The sequence below is a fragment of the Eptatretus burgeri genome, chromosome 15 (genome assembly GCF_056783735.1).
Source record: "Eptatretus burgeri isolate ZD-2024b chromosome 15, Ebu_testis_v1, whole genome shotgun sequence".
Taxonomy (NCBI): domain Eukaryota; kingdom Metazoa; phylum Chordata; class Myxini; order Myxiniformes; family Myxinidae; genus Eptatretus; species Eptatretus burgeri.
The window spans coordinates 9,683,914-9,700,906 of record NC_140975.1 but is presented as its reverse complement, the minus strand read 5'-3'; the positions used below and the strand labels follow the sequence as shown (position 1 = coordinate 9,700,906).

Below are 16,993 nucleotides of genomic sequence, written 5' to 3'. Positions count from 1 at the left end.
TGCACCTCTCCTCACTCCCCATCCCTCCTCTCCCCTCCTTATTACTCCCCCCCCCCCTAAAAATTACCATCAGCGAAGCGACAGGTTGTATTTGCTCGTATAAAGGCGTGTGTGTGTGCGCGTGTGTGTGTTTGATTGTTATCTCCATATGCAGGTTTCGGAAGGTGGAATGGAGTCCTCCCTGATCTTGAAGTATCCACCTCCGTTTTGGTTAGAGATCAAGATTTGATTCATAGACCAAGCTGTGAAGTTTTCTTGTTCTCAAAGATTTGTTCCGAGGGCTCTTTTCATGATAATCATTGAGCCCCGGACAGCCTCCAACTGTAGTTTGTTTGTGGTAATATTCTCAGAGACGTTTTTTGAGATCTCCGTAAGGTTTTTCATCATTCGCGTTCCTCCATTTATCACTGGTACAATTCCAGCAATTCAACTTCCAGGATCCTTTCAGTTCATTTTTGAGAACCTGGTATTTGGTCATTTTCTTGATTTCGGCATTGTTTTGACGAAAATCATACTGACACCTCAATTAGCAATATCTTCATATTTTTTGCACAGTGCCAATGGGGCATGCATCAAAAGCTCTACCACAGCATTCATCATGAGGAACACATTCCTTGCAAAATACAATAAAGATCATCAAATTGAATGTAAAGGCCCAGTCACACCTTGACGTTTTAGCCAGCTTATGCCGATTTTTTGAAAATTTGTGTAAAACGCTGGTACACGTCGAATACGTTATGGGTACGTTTTGTATATGTTAAGACCACGCTGAAAAACACTGCCATAAGTGGTAGTACGCTGGCTTTAAACATTGAACTTTAGGGTTTTCCTCAAATTTTTTCATGCTTGAAATTTTACGACGTGTGCCGGCGTATGACTCACACGTTCCGCTACGCTGGCCATAAGTTGTGGGCACGTTATGCGATCGTTGACACACGAAACACGTTACTTGTAAGTTACTCATAAGTCGAAACACGTCGAGGTAATGTTTAGCGTACCCGAAACTTATTTCTAACCTATGAGTGACGTTTTGTAAGCACGCGACACGAACGTTGTTCACACTTTGCAACACGTTACTTGAAAGTACTACTACTACCAACATCGACATCACTAAATTCTCTCGAACTACTACTTCTAATAACATCGACATCATTAAATTCTCTCGAACCACTACTACAACTACTACTACCAACATCGACATGACTAAATTCTCTCGAACTACTACTACTGCTACTACTAACATCGACATCACGAAATTCTCTCGAACTACTACTGCTACTACTACTACTACTACTACAACTAACATCGACATCACTAAATTCTCTCAAAATACTACCACTACTAATAACATCGACATCACTAAATTCTCTCGAACTACTTACTACTACTACTACTGCTACTGCTACTGCTACTGACATTGACATCTACTCAACATGGAGTCTGCAACACTGACGGGTTCCTCTTGTGAAGCCCATTTGTATATACCAATTCCCCTAAACGCTGCCAATACGCCATTATACGGTAGCTGTAAGTTAGAAACACGTTCAGTAAGTTCTGTGGTCGTCCGGAAGACGTCAATCAAATTCGTCTACATACGCCAATGTGCGTTTTAGATACGTTACACATAGGTTCAAAGCACGCTACTCATAGGTTCAAAGCACGTTACTCGTAGGTTAAAAATTAAGTTTCGGGAATGCTAAACATTACCTCGACGTGTTTCGACCTATGAGTAACTTTCAAGTATCGTGTGGCCGACGTGTGTAAACGATTGCGGAGCGTGCTGAGAACTTATGCCAGCGTATGCGGAACTTGTGAGCCATACGTCGAGTACGTCGTAAAATTTTCAGCATGCTTGAAATTTCACGACGTACTAGACGTACCACGTAATATGCCAGCGTACTTCATTGTTTTTCATCGTGCTCCTAATGTATACACAACTTACCCATACCGTATTCGACGTGTCCCAGCATTTTAGACACATTTTTCATAGGTCGGCATACGCTGGCTAAATCGTCAAGGTGTGACTGCGATGTTGACACTTCCAATTTTCAGGCGGTTATGATTTAAATCGGCGAGCAGCAGGTTTTTAACAGAGAACGCCACGAGTTCGTCGGCGATATGTGCAGCGCACTATGACGAAGTTAAACTATCGTTGGGCATAGGTTGTGAACGCCGACAACAGGCTAAGCATTCGTTGGTACAAGTTATCTTTAACACAACGAAACGTTCTGTGCCCGTTACCAACACGTTATGAATACGACCAAAACTTAAAAAAAAAACCTCAAAACTTCAGCGTACGCCAACGTTTTACATGCATTTTTATACGTTGCCATTCCTGGCTAAAACGTCAAGGTGTGACTGGGCCTTAACAATGACACAAGATGAAACCTCCGGAATTGTGCTATCCAACGACCGACGACCAACAAGCACGGTGTTATGCCACAGTCATAATGAAAATACCTTTGACCTCATTATAATAATTTTATATAAATGCACCCACAGTCCTTTTGCAATTATTATGATAAGCTTTAGAGTGGGGCAGTGGTGGGTGGGAGGGAGTAATGGTGTATACTTTAACCATAGCCTGCAATACACAGGTACAGGAATTTACAATGATGGCTGCAGTTTAAAGTGACAAACTATGTGCCATCCAGCAAGCAAAGGAACCACCAGCACCCTGCAGACCACACCCATTCAAGGTGACCACGGTGCACATATAAGCCCACGCGTGGGCTGAACATATAGAAAGAAGTGTAGGGGATGGGGGTGGGGCATGCCCGCATGGAAAAGGGACTGCACACGGGGTCCTTTTATTGAAGCACAGCAGAGCTGCCAATTGGCTGCAACGATGAAGGCATCAGGAGGACAAGGGTAAGGCAAGAGGGCTGGAGAATGAAAATGCTCAAAAACAATGAAAACTGCACGTTGCTTCCAATATTGGAACAGACTTCAAAGTTTACTTGGTGATGAGACATTATGAAACACGAAGACAATGGAATGTTCAAAGTAATGGCGATAGCTATGGCGTCAAGCATGCGAGTGCTCTCGAGTTGTTTACGCTGGCGATGAGCATTGGGGATTCATTCGCGGAACTCGATGTCATCGCTCTTCATCTTGTGTTATCCACATGCAGTATGTACATTTTGTCCAGGATTATAGCAACAAAAATAAAACGATAAACTGCTCGAGACAAAGCGTGGCTTTTGACATCGGTGTTGTAGGAAAGTGTCCATCGGGTCTCCGATGGCTATTGCAGCTGAGAGAGATGCTTCATGTTCAAACAAGCAAATCCAGAAAATGTATGATGCTTGCAAAAGAAGACTCTCATCATACCCTCAATGAGCATATCTCAAGTTCAAACTCAAAATCTTCTCGAAATATGCACTGTCGATTTTCTATCGAAAGGAGCGTAAGTGGTGGGTGAGTGGAGGGGGGGAACAGCTTTGCATATCTCCTGAATCCAGTTGGTTAGGAGATGGGAAGTGCATATATAAATTATTTTTACACTCCATTGGGAGTTGACCTGAGCTTCACTTTAATGATGCGCATTCGTCCAGGGATTGAGCCTCAAAGTGCAAACTTCAATTCAATGAAAAAAATATTTTGGTGTCAGGTGGGTCAAATCACATGCATTACACAAGTAATCAACATGAGAAACCTCAATGAAACTGCTCTCTCAAAGAGCCCCCATCTCGTACCAAATTTACCGATGGACCTGCTCCTTCCCCTCCAGCGGCATGGTGTGATGGAATCGCCACGAGGTATCATCATTGAAGGGCAATCACATGGTTTATCAAGGGAGAAACATCATTGGTCCACTGGACCGTTGGTGTCACGAATTGACCTGGTGTGCTGAACACGTTCCCGTAAGAAAGGCGAGTCAGCCCGGACTGTCCATAAGAAAGCATCGACTTGCTGGGTGACAACCCACAATAAGCATTATTTTTCCAGTAATCTGGTAATCCTACAATTATATAACGAGATTGCCAACAGGAGTGTTTACGCCAAATAATTTAATCCTACTCTGAATGATACGCCAAGCAACACAAATTCACTTTTAAAATGCAGCAAAAGAAGCATTTTGGAATGCTTCACACAGTTCCAACATCATTGCTGTAGCAATGTGCCGAAAGCCAATCTCACCTTGATCTCTTCGTCCCTGACACCATCTAGCAGGTACCTAAGGAGTTCTTGACTGTCCTGCTGCTGGAAGCCTTTGAACCTCGGAGCTCTGCCATGGTCGGGGACATGAAAGCAACGGGATTATGTGCCAATGAATATCAGTGAAGAATCAGAAAAAAAAACATTTCTTCCAAAATATCCCACTTATGTATTTATATTCTATATATATATATATATATATATATCTCTCTCTCGTTCCTCAATCAGCGCTCCCTAATAGTCTTTAAGGAGGTTGACCACAGCACCATCAATTGTGACCTCCTTAACATTGAAAAATTGACACTGCTTTGGCTATCTCTGTTGTGCGAAGATTGAAGGAGGTTATGTATTCATGCATGTTTTTTTTGTTTCTTTGTTACTTGCAAAATCAAAGATTCATAAGCGTACTGGTTGGTCTGGTCTGTTATTCTGTCCGTTTGAATGTCAATTACCAACAGGTTGAATTTTTATACGATTCGCTTGATATCAATGAAGATACTGTATATAAAACTGAAAAACACAGGTGGATGGTGAATCCGAATCGAAGTGAAGCCTCGGTCAATCTTCATGAGAATGCCTATTAATTACGTACCGTTTTAACATGAGATGGACCGTGAGTACGTGCATTAATTACACGAAGGTTATGTTTTCACCCCTGTATGTCTGTTTGTCTGCGAGCAGGATATCTCAAAAAGTTGTCGACAGAATCAGACAAAACTAGGTGGACAGGTTAATCATTAATTGGCACAATTAGGCTACTGACAATCACTTGATATCACGAGATTGTGAATTGGACGTTGTTTCGACTGTCATTTCACACCTGGCACTACTTTAATGAGGTAATGAAGAAATAATACATAATGATGTTAGAATGCCCTTTTGCTTTGACGAACAGGAAGAAAGGGGGAGAGGAGGCAGAGAAGGGACAGAGCTGGGAGAGGAGAGCTGAAGCTCGCTTGGGGGGGGGGGGGTTGAGGACTTGGGGTTTGGAGGGGAGGTTGAGGACTTGGGGTTTGGAGGGGTGGAATTGAGCATTTGAGGTTGGGAGACAACTTCAGTCATTCTAAAAGTGGAACGAAAAATGAAAATAGATTGAATTTGTTCATCAGTGTGAAGTACAAGCGATTATGGAGAGACTAAATTTGAAGATGCTTCAGGAATCCCACAGTTTATTACACCTGCACCCCCAAAGTTTCCATGCTGGAGTGACCATGCACCTGGCACAATGAGTAAAGGTCAACATGCAACCTTCGCCATGATGCTACAATGAAGTTGTGGTGGGAGAGAGAGGGAAGGAGGGGGTGGTAAAGGGTGGCAAAGATGACATCAGCAGTCCAACAAGATGCAAAATAAAAGTCAACTAAAAGTTAGAAATGCGGCTCGTTAGAGGAACGGTAGAATCAAAAGGTCGGGGTGAGGGGGGGGGGTAGGGGAAGGAACAATGGGACATGCGGGGTCGAGGCGGAAGCTAGTAGCAGATGCGACGCTATTGCAGTAATGCTTGGCCATTAGCCAGGCCGAGTGCGGGCAAAGTCAAATTGTCGTCAGTCAAAGAAAAGCACAAATGTAGCACCGAAGCACGCGCGGAAGATTACAAATTGAATTCTGTCGAGTGGCCCCTCAAGAATGCACTCGCTCGACAAACAACCACAGGGGGGGGGGGCAGAAAAAGAACGTATTAAAAAGTACACAATGTTACCAAATTTTGGTCTTTACAAAAGATGCCGATTACAGACACGCTCTGTATTTCAATGATATTCCATTGAGGAAACAGGTGGGGGAGGGAGGTGGTTCGGATGGGAATAAGTCGATGTATTATCGAGTGAAAAGAAAAGAAAAAAAAGAGAGAAAAAAAAAAAAGACATCTTTACAGATGGCCGAGTTTGAGCGAAAGAGATTTAATTGAAAAACCCAGGAGCACACCTGACACCTAGTGTGCGCATGCAATCTCAAATCAATTTGCTCGTCTCCGAACGTGCCCTCGGCCCTGCGGTCCGCGGCCGTGTCAGGCAATTCCGGTGCATTCTACGGGCCCCATTGTCCGTTTGCAGGCACGCTTGTTGCAGCACAAACAAACAAACAAACGATAAAAAAACCACACACAAAACCTTCCTTACAGGCGCGTTTACCCTCCGACAAGCATTCAACCCCAGCCGCGGATTGCTGCGCCCTTTCTCGACCTTGCTGAGATGCACAGACTGCCAACTAACGATCCGTCACCTCAAGAAAATGAATAAATAAAGAAATAAAAACAATGTGCGTCCCAATGTCGAGGTGAAGAGGAAATGGCAACGCAAAGGAAAAGCTTTGAGTAAACGGCTTCAATAGAGGAAGGCCATGAAAAGAGAATTATAAAACACCTTTGTGAGAAAGGTAAGCTCTGGGAGGGGAAGAAAGTAAGAATAATGAACAGAACACGTGGGAAAGGAGGGCAAGGAGTAATCAACGCATTTCGTTTTTGGAACCTCCAACCGGAGGTAGAGCCATCCGAGTTGATGATACGAGGTCACGTCTTCTGCTATGTTGGCCACTCACAATTGGGGAAACATTGGTGGTGGTGGTGGTGGTGGTGGTGGTGATTGGGAAACAACCAGCTGACAGATTTGATTTCATGTCAATAGGTTGACAGCAAAATACCACTTGCCCCTCAATAAAAAGGAAAACGTACATCCTTAACATTAGTTAACTTGTCCAACATCGCCCTCTCATCTGTGGCCAATAAAAGATGTAGACATTTTCCAATGGGATACGAAGCCCCCCTTTTCACCGTCAACTCCAAGCATTCTCCATTTCTCACATACGTTCTTACCCTTTTGACCGTATTAATCTGTGGCAACTGTGGAACACTGACCGTTTGCCTTTGGCAATTCCAGCGACAGAGAATCACATGTTTACATTCTCAAAGCCTCCACGCACACGACAAGATGCACAGTTGTACCGAAATCGTACAGCACCCGTACTTGCCTCTGGCACACTTTTCCAAACAGCCCCCGCGGAACAACAGGTCCATGTCCAGCAATGCCCATTGCTTCGAGGACTTGCAGCAGTGATGATGCCAGTGGCCCGGGTGGTGGTAGAGAAATTTTCTTCATGGGGGAGGGGAGGGGCAAGGGTAGATGGAGAGAGGGACAGAGACGTCCAAAAGTCTTTTAGATATCTACCCACTGCAATAGACAACACACACACTCTTCATTATTTAATACATTAACCATAGTCATTTAAACGAGCTATAACCACCGAGTACCAAACATCTGTACCTGTTATCGGTGGGAAAAGATTCGCCAATTGGATCAACCCGACATCCAGAATATAGCCAAACAGATCCCATCTGCAATCTAAATAATCCAGAGCACATCAAAATGTTGAGATTGCTTCACATGGAACAATAAAATCAGCAGAGCAGGTGCCCATAGTGTGTGTGAAGATAGCGGGCCGAAAGGTAATAAGGACACACGACGCTTCGTCATCGGATTTAATACAAGTCCGTGAAATGGGACTTGGCGTTAAACTTAATACAAGGTCAGGGCACATTGAAGAGGTGAGCGGGTGTGAAGCTTCGACCTCTCTAAACCCTTGTGTCACATTTAAATTACATGTCAAATTACAGACAGACGGATTCTTGAATGATGACAATTATTCCCTCCTTGTACGGTCGGTTCGGGAACGTTTTTGGCCGACGTCTTTCACCCAAATGTGCAGGATTTAACAATTTATTCCAGGCAGCTCGCGATAACTCGCCTCCTCTTCACCAAGTGACACCGTGGGCTCTTTTATTAAACGTCCACCGACGACCAGTGCCGGCAGAAGGGTCCTCCGGCTTAACGTCCTTCCGACCGATGCGGTGGCCCGCATGTGAAACAGCAGGGTGACAGTCGAGGTTCGAACCGAGGCTGGACAGCACAGAGGTGAGTGTGCGTACCCGAGAGCTATTCCGCCAAGATAAGACACCAAAATATTTGTTCATTTCATCGAATAGTAGATTCCTCGGACAAATTCATCATTTTTAACTCGGTGTCCACATCATGCAGCTATCCCTGTAATGTTGCGCTTGTTGATGGCACCTTGCCCTTAGTTTCTACCCAATTTCAATACAAACACTTAGGTCAATTATGATAATTACGTTGTTTGTCACGGCACAATGATCATCGGGTGTGCATTCTTGGGCTCGGTCATTTTTTTTTTTACTTCATAATAACCAAGAATTTGAATTACTGCAGGTGAAATAAATGGCTCGCGTTTTGTGTGTCCTGTAATAATCAAGTAATCTTCATAATTAGCCAATTTGCACAATTTACTACGAATGCTTGCCATCCCATGAACGATATTAAATTTCACTCCACTTTATCTCAAATATTATTCTTTTCATATTTATGATGTTTGCATTCACGGAAAGGACAACGAACTGTACAAAGCACCATAGAAACCTTATTCATTGCTGCCATCCGTAGCAGGACCAGTTACGTCCGTACGGACAGGTAGCAAATTCTGAGCTTGCTTCAAAAGCGTGGGTGGCCTTATCAGCCATTGCAGTTGTCCTGATGTCTGCTCGACAACGCAGTGCTTAATCGGACAAATATTCTTGTGTTATTTTTATACACGTCAGTTTTGTGTGTGTCTGCTGTGCACAGCAGAGGTTTTAAATTTTTTTTATCAACAACCAAGCAGAGAGAGCCACCATCACTTATCAAACTTTCAGATTATATTTGCACTTTCAATGGTGCTTAACAAACCACAGAAATCTAGAATCAAGTCCCCCTCCCAACCCTTCCCCCACGCTCACCAAAGGTATTTCCATCAGAAGTGAAACCTTCATCTTCACTCCCTCGACCTGTGTGTGCCACAGCAATTGGTGCAAGGCTGGGGTCTGTGCAAGGTTCTGCCAGGAGTAAACACCCCCCATCCCCAATCTCTATCAAACACAGATGGGAAAGTGTACTCACACTTCAAAGTATCTGCTCTGCCTGTGAAAGGAGGTAAAACATATCTGGGATCCAAGGTCTTTGCACAGACATGCGAAATTATTTCGGAGAAAAATTAAAGTAAATAAAAAATAATAAGAAAAAAACTAGAACAGCATTCTATAAAAGTGTGTACTTCCACCAGACTGACCAGTTTACATTTTGTATCACACTGAAAGGCCGGATCTGGATCCGGACCTGAACCAAAATCAAATCGGCATGTTCTTGTCACCGACCCCACTCATCCACCAAGTTTTACCATAATCTGTCCACAACTTTTTGAAATATCATACTACACAGTACACAGTATCGTTTTGGCATCATATCTCAATGGTAATGAATCACTTAGAAAATTATGAAATTCTCGCATTTAGATTGGGATCCGGATCTTCACCACCTAAATCAAATCAATTAGTCCTTGTCACACACGCAACCTGTCCACCAAGTTTCGTCCGAATCAGTCCTTAGCTTTTGGAGATATCCTGCTCACAGACAAACAGACAGAGAGGGGTGAAAAAACAACCTCCGTCCACCTTCGGTGGCGGAGGTAATAAACACGACGTTTCAGTGGCCATCTACATATTACATAGCTAAAAATGGCAGAATCCGCCCCTCCCCATGCCTATGTAATTCGTAGATGGCCTGAAAACGAAGAGGGGGTGGGAGGGGGAGAGAAAGAGAGGGAGGGAGAGGGATATATATATATATATATATATATATATATATATATATATATATATATATATATATATATATATATATATATATATACATTAAAAAAACATAATAATCACAATAAAATTAATAATAATTATAATAATAATAATAGTGTTCCAACCTTAAAATAATGATTATGCTCCCACTTTCCAGGTATCCCATACTCATGACAGGCAGAAAATTGTCGGAATTGTGATCCAAAAACAGGCACCACGTATCTCGGTCCACGTAACAAGACATACACCCATGTACAAGGTGTTTCAAAAAAGTGGACTATTTGAGCAGCATGATAGTCTGTCGTTTCTAATGCTTTACCCCCTCTCTCTTGCAGGTTATGGTGGTGGTGATGGTATGCTATTTCTAACAAGTAGTTAGTGGGACCCTCCCGATGTCAACAATGGTGTTCACAGTGGAACAAAAAAATGAAAATCATGACTTTTTGGACGATACTCGAAGTATTACAATGTTCACACGCAAAATGAACCTTACAATGGGAGCATTCAGCGGTTTGTGGAGCACTTCCAAGCACATGGAAGCATGAAACATCAAAACAAAGGCAACAGTGGCCGCCCACCAAGTGTTACCACGGACTAAGGGAACATTGATCTTGTGAAAGATTCTGCGATCGAAAGTGCCAAGAAATCCCACCGTCGGCATTCCCGAGAACTGGCGATCTCAGCCTCATCTGATCTGTGTGGCGCATTCTCACTTCTGAACTCAAGCTCGACCCCTACATCATATCTGAAAGGCATAAACTAACTTTGAATGACATGGCAAGCTGAGGCCGAGGTCACACTTGCCACGACGGCCGTGGGGTCTCCAAAATCTACGGCCATTAGCAATTATACGGCGGCCGCAGTATTTCCATGGTCGCACAATGTTGCAGTCACATATGTTTTTATTATCTTGCCAAAACGAAGTTTTTGCAAGATATGTTAGTCAGCTTGTATGTTTTTTTTTTATTTTTTTTTTGTTTGTTTGTTTGTCTGTAATCACATATAAAAAATTCTGCAGAGTACAGTTATCATTGGAAATTTTTGTAACTTCGCATATCAGAGGCCTATAGAGGTCCCTTTCAGCGCATAAAATTTTGAAGGTCAAGGTCAAAGGTCAAGGTCACTGTCGCAAATCAGGGGAGTCGACGAAACCCTTATTTTTTGAGTAATTTTGATTGGATTGTCTTCAAACTTCATGGGAATATAGTTCATGGTCTGGCGCTCAGCTGATTAATTTTTGGTGGCGATTGGCCTTGACCTTCATGGTTAGCGCCTGAGGTCAAACATATTTGACCCCAAGGTCAAATTTTCAAGTTTTAGGAACCAGATCGTGTAGTACCTCAAATTGAACACCTCGATGAGTGCTTTCTAGATATGTCAAGCTTGAGACATTATGACGTCATTTGGTGACGTTATGAGGCAAACGCATATTTTTCATGGTTACTCTGTAGAACGATTCTCATTGGAATCTCTCGTAGGCAGATATTCCTCAAGGAGTCGCTCCTGGTGGATAGCAGCTCTGTTTACCTCAGTGTGACCTTAAAGAAGTCACACGTGGTCACCTTTTGGCAAGATACGGGTCACCCTGCGGGTGACATTGTTTTTATTTTATTTTTCGGGGATCCGCACGGCGTATTTAGGCCTAAGTCACATTTGCCATGGCGGCCGTGGGGTCTCCAAAATCTACGGCCACTAGCAATTATACGGCGGCCGCAGTATGTCCACGGTCGCACAATGTAGCACTCACATATGTTTTTATTTTTCGGGGAGCTGCACGGCGTATTTATAAATTGTGGAGACCGAAAACGTGGGGTTGCCGTACGGTCTTTGATTTGATGTCGCACGGTGACCTGAGGGCGTTCCTGCGGCGGCCATAGAATTTTCAAGGCAGACGCAAGGTGCCCGCAAGGCGACCGCATGGGGGCCCTAAGGCGAACGTGCGGCCAGACGGACGGTAACGAAAGGGGTAATTTTTTTTTTTTTTTACCAGTTTTTTTTTTCAGCTTGTCAAATTGCTACGTCGAACGTAGGAATGAAAAAAGTTATAACTCCGCGTTATAATTCCACGGTGACCTTACGACCTGTAAAAGATAGCCAAATGGCGTAGGGCTACCCTGAGGCCACTGCAGAAACTCTGCGGCCGCCGCACGTTTCTGCCAATTCAGAGGGCATACGGCCACTGTATAGCAAATGTGACCTCAGCCTGAGTAACAACGTGTGATTGGTTCAGTGACAAAATGGAAAGATACGCAAGTTGGATCAACTCCTTGTGGTTCAGTGATGAAACGCACTTCCATTTGAATGGGGCGAACAACAATCACAACAGGAGGTTACTGAGCTTCTTGAGGAGGTTTCTGAGACGTCTCTCAAGGGCTCCAAGTCCACTTGTTTCTGTGCATTGAATGTTAGATGGGGGTATGCTGGGACCGTGTTGGTTCAGGGACGCCAATGGTAAGAAGACGGTGACAGTCAACTTGAACAGAGGTGGAGCACACATTGAAAATGTCAATTGCAAGCAGGATATTGAATGATTTGAAAATGGCATGGTATATGCTTTCCATCAGCGTATCAGTGAACTTGCTACCTTTTGCAATTTCTCCACAATAAAATGTTACTCGAGCAAACCAATGATATTGATGTTTTTGTCCATTCAAACTTCCATGTCGGAGATGAATGCTTGAGGACTACGTGTCGTCGAGAGGTGCATTGGAACGTGGCACTGGTATTCCACCATCCTGTGCGTATACATGTCTGATTTTCTTTTCTTTCACATTATTAAATACCTCTGAAGAGAAGAAACTAAGGTGTGTTGGTGAACGGCACCCATTCTTGCAATGTTGAAAGACCAGAGATGTATTTTGGGTGAGCGAGAGATGGCATTTATTTGTTAATTTTAACCAAGACTTTAATTTGCACAGGAGTAGGGTAAGAATACTGGTTCTGGCTCACTTTTCCCCATGTAAATGAATGGGGGATTTTCAGCCATGAAATTTTCCTTTTTTTCCCCTAAAAAAATAAATCCTCCTTTTAGCCCAAGGTATATTTATTTGTCTCCCCTTTTAACCTGGAGCCTGGTGTTGGCTTAGTGGTTAGGGTGGCGGCTTGGGATCCCAGGGTCCTGAGTTCAAGCCCCGTTGGCTGCTGAATTAACACCAGGGGGTTGACTCAGCCTGCCATCCTTCCGAGGTCGGCGAAATGAGTGCCAGTGTACTGGTCCCGGTGTATGCCCCGGTTAGAATAGGTGTACCATATCCCTGTGTGTCGTAAGAGGCGACCAGGGTTGGCGTCAGGAAGGGCATCCGGCCATAAAACATTGCCTCAAGAAAAAGCCAAACCCCTGCACAGCAGGGAAAAATGGCTGTAAAAACGGTCATTTTTTATTTCCCCTTTTAACCTCGGGGCTCTCTATTCAAATAGCCCATACAACAAGATAAATATTTGTTAAAGGTGATTCTAAAGAAATATCTGAAACGTCGAAGCCTCGGGGCACTCTCTATTCAAATAACCCATACAACAAGATAAAGATTTGTTAAAGGTGATTCCAAAGAAATATCTGAAACGTCTAAGCCCCGGGACACTCTTTATCAAATAACCCATACAACAAGATAAAGATTTGTTAAAGGTGATTCTAAAGAAATATCTGAAACGTCTAAGCCTCGGGGCACTCTTTATCAAATAACCAATGCATATTGTTTAGCTCACTCATTGAACCTATAAACATTTGTTCATTCTCAAATTCCTTCAATAGTTTAATTTTCTTTGCACAATAATCCCCATCTAAAATATTGAAAAACAAAACATTTGAATCTTTATATTTTTTAAGATACCCCTTTTGTGCCATGACGAAATGATAAACTTCTCTTAATGATCTCATCTGGCCACCGCCCAAGTTGCAAATCATTTTTGTACATAAACCACGCCATAAAAAAGTTTTGTTTCAAATGTTTTCAGTTCATGCCGTGAAAATGAGGAAGTGTTTTTTTGACACGGCCGTGCTGTGTGAATGAGGAAGTGGTTTTGGACTGTCATGCTGTGAAAAAATAGGAACTATTCTGTGAGACAAGGTCTCGTGTTTATATTTTATCTCAGAACACGAACTGAAAACTTTTTTTATGGCGTGGTTTATGTACAAAAATGATTTGCAACTCGGGCGGTGGCCAGATGAGATCATTGAGAAGCTTGTCATTTCCTGTGGCCACACCCAATGATTAAGCAATCTCCTCATCGTTGCTTTATAAGCGGTTCGCCAGACAAAGTTTCTGCCAGACGGGATTTTCATTTTTACAACTGAGGCATGGGCGATCTTTCTTCCGATGAAGACAACAGCCCACTACAGAGTTGGTAAGTTTGTGTATGGTTTTCTCTTTGAACGATGAAGCAAATGATTATTAATTAAATCATGATAATTCTGATATATATATATATATTTTTTCCCTGACAGGGCATTGGAAGAAATTGAGTTCACATATCACGACGTGGTCCATGAAATTAATACTCTTATTGAAGAGATCAATGATTTTAGAAGAGAATTGAAAGACATTTACAATGAGTGGCACGAAGTCTTATCACGTCCTCTCATCTCGAAGGAATTAAACCAATGGTGAGACACGTGTGTGTGTGTGTGTGTGTGTCTCTCTCTCTCTGTCTGTCTTTCTACCTACCTCTCTCTGCTCTTATTGAAGAGGTCAATGATTTATAATGACTGGTCTCTGATCTCGAATGAATTAAACCAATGGTGAGGCACGTGTGTGTGTGTCTATGTGTGTGTGTATGTGTGTGCGTGTGTGTGTGTGTGTGTGTGTGTGTTGCTTTCCCTGTCTGTTTGTATCTCTCTCTGTCTGTCTCTTCATCTATACCCTTGACTTCTTTTTTTTTTTTTCAGCACTATCGCACAACATCAGCTGTTGAAGCAATTTTGTACAACACATGATTTTCTGGAGGTAAATATTTCTGAATTATTATTAATATCACTCGTACAACACATGATTTTCTGGAGGTAAATATTTCTGAATTATTATTAATATCACTCGTACAACACATGATTTTCTGGAGGTAAATATTTCTGAATTATTATTAATATCACTCGTACAACACATGATTTTCTGGAGGTAAATATTTCTGAATTATTATTAATATCACTCTCTCTTTAGAATGTCGCCTTATGTTGGTTGCATCATTAGTTTGGACGTGGTTTTGTCAGTACACTGGAATTCATTTTATTGACCTTGAAAGGATGGCAGGCTCCTGGTGTGTTAATTCAGTGGTCAACGAGGCTTACTCATATTACCATGTAATTATCTTTATAAAACCTAATTATTATCCACTTTTTGTTTCAAAACAGAATATGGTGTCTGAGTTTCGAAATCACAAGACATCTGAAGAAGATTGCTGGGAAAGATTATACATTCTCGCAAATGAATATTTAATATTTTCAATATTAATAAATTATATTTGTTTTGTTTACAATTACTTGATTCTGAATTACAAAAAAAGAATCAAGACATGAACGAGAGGGAGGGGTGGGGGGGGGAGGGGGGGTAGGTGCGCTCCCCCAATGACCCATCACCCCCTCATCCCATCCCTCCCCTCCCCATGTGTGTGTGTGGGGAAGGGTGGGGGTGGGATGAGGGAGGTGGTGGGTCAAAGGTGGGGGCGCACAGGGGGATGAGGGGGTGGGGCTTGTGTGGGCGGGGCTTGTGTGGGCGGGGCTTCGGTGGGGGCTTGTGTGGGTGGGGTGTGTGTGGGAGGGGCTTGTGTGGGAGGGGTGTGTGTGGGTGGGGCTTGTGTGGGTGGGGCTTGTGTGGGTGGGGCTTGTGTGGGCGGGGTTTATGTGGGTGGAGCTTGTGTGGGAGGGGTTTATGTGGACAGGGTTTATGTGTGTGGAGGTTTTGTGTGGAGCTTGTGTAGGCAGGGCTTATGTGGGAGGGGTTTATGTGGGCAGGGTTTATATGGGCAGGGGTTTATGTGGGTGGAGCTTGTGTGGGAGGGGTGAATGTGGATGAGGTTTGTGTGGATAAATGGATGGGTGGAGAGATGGGGGATGGGTGGATGAGTGGAGCTTGTGTGGATGGGTGGACAATTTTTTAATTAAATAAACATGTTGTGTGTGGGGAACTAATTAACTAATCACTAATTATGTGAATATGATGAATATGGGTGGTCCTTGTGTGGGGGTTGTGTGTGTGGAGCTTGTGTGGAGTTTTTGTGTGGGGCTTGTGTGGGGCTTGTGTGGGGTTTGTGTGGGGTTTGTGTGGGGTTTGTGTGGGGTTTGTGTGGGCGGGGCTTCGGTGGGAGGGGCGTGTGTGGGCGGAGTCAAAAAATTTCAATTTATTGGAGCTTGTGGGGGGGGGTGTGTGGTGGGGTTTGTGTGGGGTTTGTGTGGGCGGGGGCTTGTGTGGGCGGGGCTTGTGTGGGTGGAGTCAAAAAGGGGCGGAGTCAAAAAATTTCAATTTATCTTTGTCTTTTGTAATTCCTGTGAATAAAATGAACCTAAAATCTCTTCCCCTTCCAAATCATATATCTTATAAGTCCAAGGAACCGTATCTATTACATCAACAATTTTAAAAAGTTCTTTCGTCCATCGTTTAGTAAAACCCTTTTCAAAATGAGATTTCCACCTATATATTCTTACGATATCACCAACTTTGAACTTAGGTTTTCTGACATTAATCTCTTTTTCATATTTTAATTTTGTAAATGTTTCTGATGGTTTCATATTTGTTGCCGTGTGAATGGTGTCATTATACTTATCCACAATATCCTGAATAAAAGATGACCATTGTAGTGAACCGAGTTGTGTGAATTTTTTATATAGTCTCTCTTTTAAGGTACGATTAAAACGTTCAACAACAACTGCCTTCCCTTCATTAAAGGTACTGTATAATGTAATACTGTTATTTTTTAGAAAATTCATAAATGTCTTGTTATAAAACTCTCTACCCTCATCAGTCCACAATTTTTTAGGTTTTCTCTTACTTTTATTAAATATCTGTTGAAAAGCTAACATAAGAGTATTACCTGTTTTGTTTTTTAAAGGGACAACCCACGCATATCAACTCCTCAAATCAATAACGGTTAAAGCATACTTGTACCCCTTATCATTATTGAGTTCAATCAAATCAGCAGACCAGATATAATCTACTTCCTTGGAATAAACTTTCC

The 16,993-nt window shown here is 42.8% G+C and overlaps 1 protein-coding gene across 1 annotated transcript in view; it reads right to left on the bottom strand.

Moving 5' to 3' along the window:
* Positions 1 to 16,993, bottom strand: part of LOC147011462 (ubiquitin carboxyl-terminal hydrolase 16-like) — a 93,583-nt gene that overhangs the window by 30,972 nt on the left and 45,618 nt on the right. The window contains exons 7-9 of the mRNA XM_085858007.1: positions 8,942 to 9,037; positions 7,126 to 7,247; positions 4,144 to 4,231 (exon numbers count right to left, since the gene is read on the bottom strand). Of these exons, the coding sequence (XP_085714133.1) occupies positions 4,144 to 4,231; positions 7,126 to 7,247; positions 8,942 to 9,037 (306 nt within the window). The remainder of the gene's footprint in view (positions 1 to 4,143; positions 4,232 to 7,125; positions 7,248 to 8,941; positions 9,038 to 16,993) is intronic.